The 2,304-nt window shown below is 48.0% G+C and overlaps 1 protein-coding gene across 1 annotated transcript; it reads right to left on the minus strand.

The window, feature by feature from the left end:
- Positions 1-515: 515 nt before the first annotated feature.
- On the minus strand, positions 516-1,807 carry LOC123454227 (glyceraldehyde-3-phosphate dehydrogenase). Its single transcript, XM_045132995.1, has one exon. It carries the CDS (start codon positions 1,715-1,717, stop codon positions 716-718), a length of 1,002 nt encoding a protein of 333 aa, XP_044988930.1. The 5' UTR covers positions 1,718-1,807; the 3' UTR covers positions 516-715.
- Between the last annotated feature and the right edge of the window lie 497 nt (positions 1,808-2,304).

Genomic DNA, 2,304 nt, shown 5'->3' on the forward strand with positions numbered 1-2,304 from the left:
TACATTACCCATTACATTTTTTGAGTATAAAACTACTTTCAAATTTTTGTTTTAAGTTTCTCTGTCTTTCACATGTGTGTGCATGCATGTGGTGTTTGTGTTTGTGTGTGTGTGTGTGTGTGTGTGTGTGTGTGCGTGTGTGTTATAGTGTCTTGGATAGAACCCACAGTGATTTTCAGAGTAAGCCAGTATGCTATCAACTACTACAGGACAATATTATCAGGTCTAGCATATATTTTGACATAGCTTTTTTCCATTCACCATATAATCTTGATGTGGTACATTCCTATTCATAATTTCTATAAAGACAATATGCATAAGCCAAAATCACTTCAATAATGATATTTACAAAAAGTGTAATTTTAAGACAGACTCAATTTCTTTAAATACATACACTAAATTAATAGTTAACTGCAATGATAACTTTCTGTGATCCTACAGAAGATATTTATTAAAAAAAAAAAGCATGCCTATATTTGGATTGCAATAAACTTAAATTCTTTTTTTTTTTTGGCTGGGTACAGTGAACTTTATTTGATGGTGGTGACAGACAAGGGCTCCTTCGTCCCCTCCATTTCTTCCAGGGCTATCTGGGATGGAAACTGAGGAGGGGGATGCTCAGTATGGTGGGGGGCTGAGTTGGGCCAGGGGCTCCCCAGCAGCTGAGGCCCCTCTTGCGCGTGTTGTTGCTGGGGGGGTGGGTGACGAGGCCCTCTTACTCCTTGGAGGCCATGTAGGCCATGAGGTCCACCACCCTGTTGCTGTAGCCGTATTCATTGTCATACCAGGAAATGAGCTTGACAAAGTTGTCATTGAGAGCAATGCCAGCCCCGGCATCAAAGGTGGAAGAGTGGGAGTTGCTGTTAAAGTCGCAGGAGACAACCTGGTCCTCAGTGTAGCCCAGGATGCCCTTCAGTGGGCCCTCAGATGCCTGCTTCACCACCTTCTTGATGTCGTCATACTTGGCAGCTTTCTCCAGGCGGCACGTCAAATCCACCACAGACACGTTGGGGGTGGGCACACGGAAGGCCATGCCAGTGAGCTTCCCGTTCAGCTCGGGGATGACCTTGCCCACAGCCTTGGCGGCGCCAGTGGACGCAGGGATGATGTTCTGGGCAGCCCCACGGCCATCACGCCAGAGTTTGCCAGAGGGGCCATCCACGGTCTTCTGGGTGGCAGTGATGGCATGGACTGTGGTCATGAGACCTTCCACAATGCCGAAGTTGTCATGGATGACCTTGGCCAGGGGGGCTAAGCAGTTGGTGGTGCAGGAGGCGTTGCTGACAATCTTTAGTGAGTTGTCATATTTCTCATGGTTCACGCCCATCACAAACATGGGGGCATCAGCGGAAGGCGCGGAGATGATGACCCTCTTGGCTCCGCCCTTCAAGTGGGCCCCAGCCTTCTCCATGGTAGTGAAGACACCGGTAGACTCCACGACATACTGGGCACCAGCATCACCCCATTTGATGTTGGCGGGGTCTCGCTCCTGGAAGATGGAGATGGGCTTCCCGTTGATGACAAGCTTCCCGTTCTCAGCCTTGACCGTGCCGTTGAACTTGCCGTGGGTGGAGTCGTACTGGAACATGTAGACCATGTAGTTGAGGTCGATGAAGGGGTCGTTGATGGCCACGATCTCCACCTTGCCAGAGTTGAAGGCAGCCCGGGTGACAAGGCGCCCGATGCGGCCAAATCCGTTCACTCCGACCTTCACCATGGTGCGTAGGGAACGCGGCTGGCACTGCGCGGCTAGGAAGGAAAGAAGGGAGGCAGGCTGGAGAGGCCGCCGGTGGAACGGGGACGAGAAGAGAGCCTAAACTTAAATTCTTATTCCATTGGGTTTTACTATATAGATCCAAAGCTGAGTTCTGGGCATGTTTTAATAATAAAAGTATATAAATATTAAGATCAATATCCATTTGAAAACTCAGTAGCATGTTTTTATTCCTATTGGAAATAGAGTGGTGGAAATAAGGTGATTCTTATGCATGATAAATTGGGAACAAAGATCAAGGGAATATGGATATTTCTTTGAAACATGAAGAAAGCACACGGTGTTGATGTCTGCCTACCCATGAGCCTGAAGGAAGTCATCAGGATTAAACATAATTTGTGCATTTATTCAAGGAGAGTAGTGAGGGAAAGGATAGAGAAAAGTATTCAACAGGCAGCGAGGCACAGCTAGCAGAGAACGTGCGGTTCTGGAGTGTTGTGCCTGCAGAGCTCTGTGGCCTAGCCACAGGAACAAGCGACTATGCCCTGGAAATCTGGAGAAATGGCAAGAAGGACTTAACACGTTCACCA

This window comes from Jaculus jaculus, chromosome 13 (genome assembly GCF_020740685.1).
Source record: "Jaculus jaculus isolate mJacJac1 chromosome 13, mJacJac1.mat.Y.cur, whole genome shotgun sequence".
NCBI lineage: Eukaryota > Metazoa > Chordata > Mammalia > Rodentia > Dipodidae > Jaculus > Jaculus jaculus.

What these genes read in the sequence shown, in the direction of transcription:
- LOC123454227 (XM_045132995.1), bottom strand. Translation starts at nt 1,717, where the DNA reads ATGGTGAAGGTCGGAGTGAACGGATTTGGCCGCATCGGGCGCCTTGTC.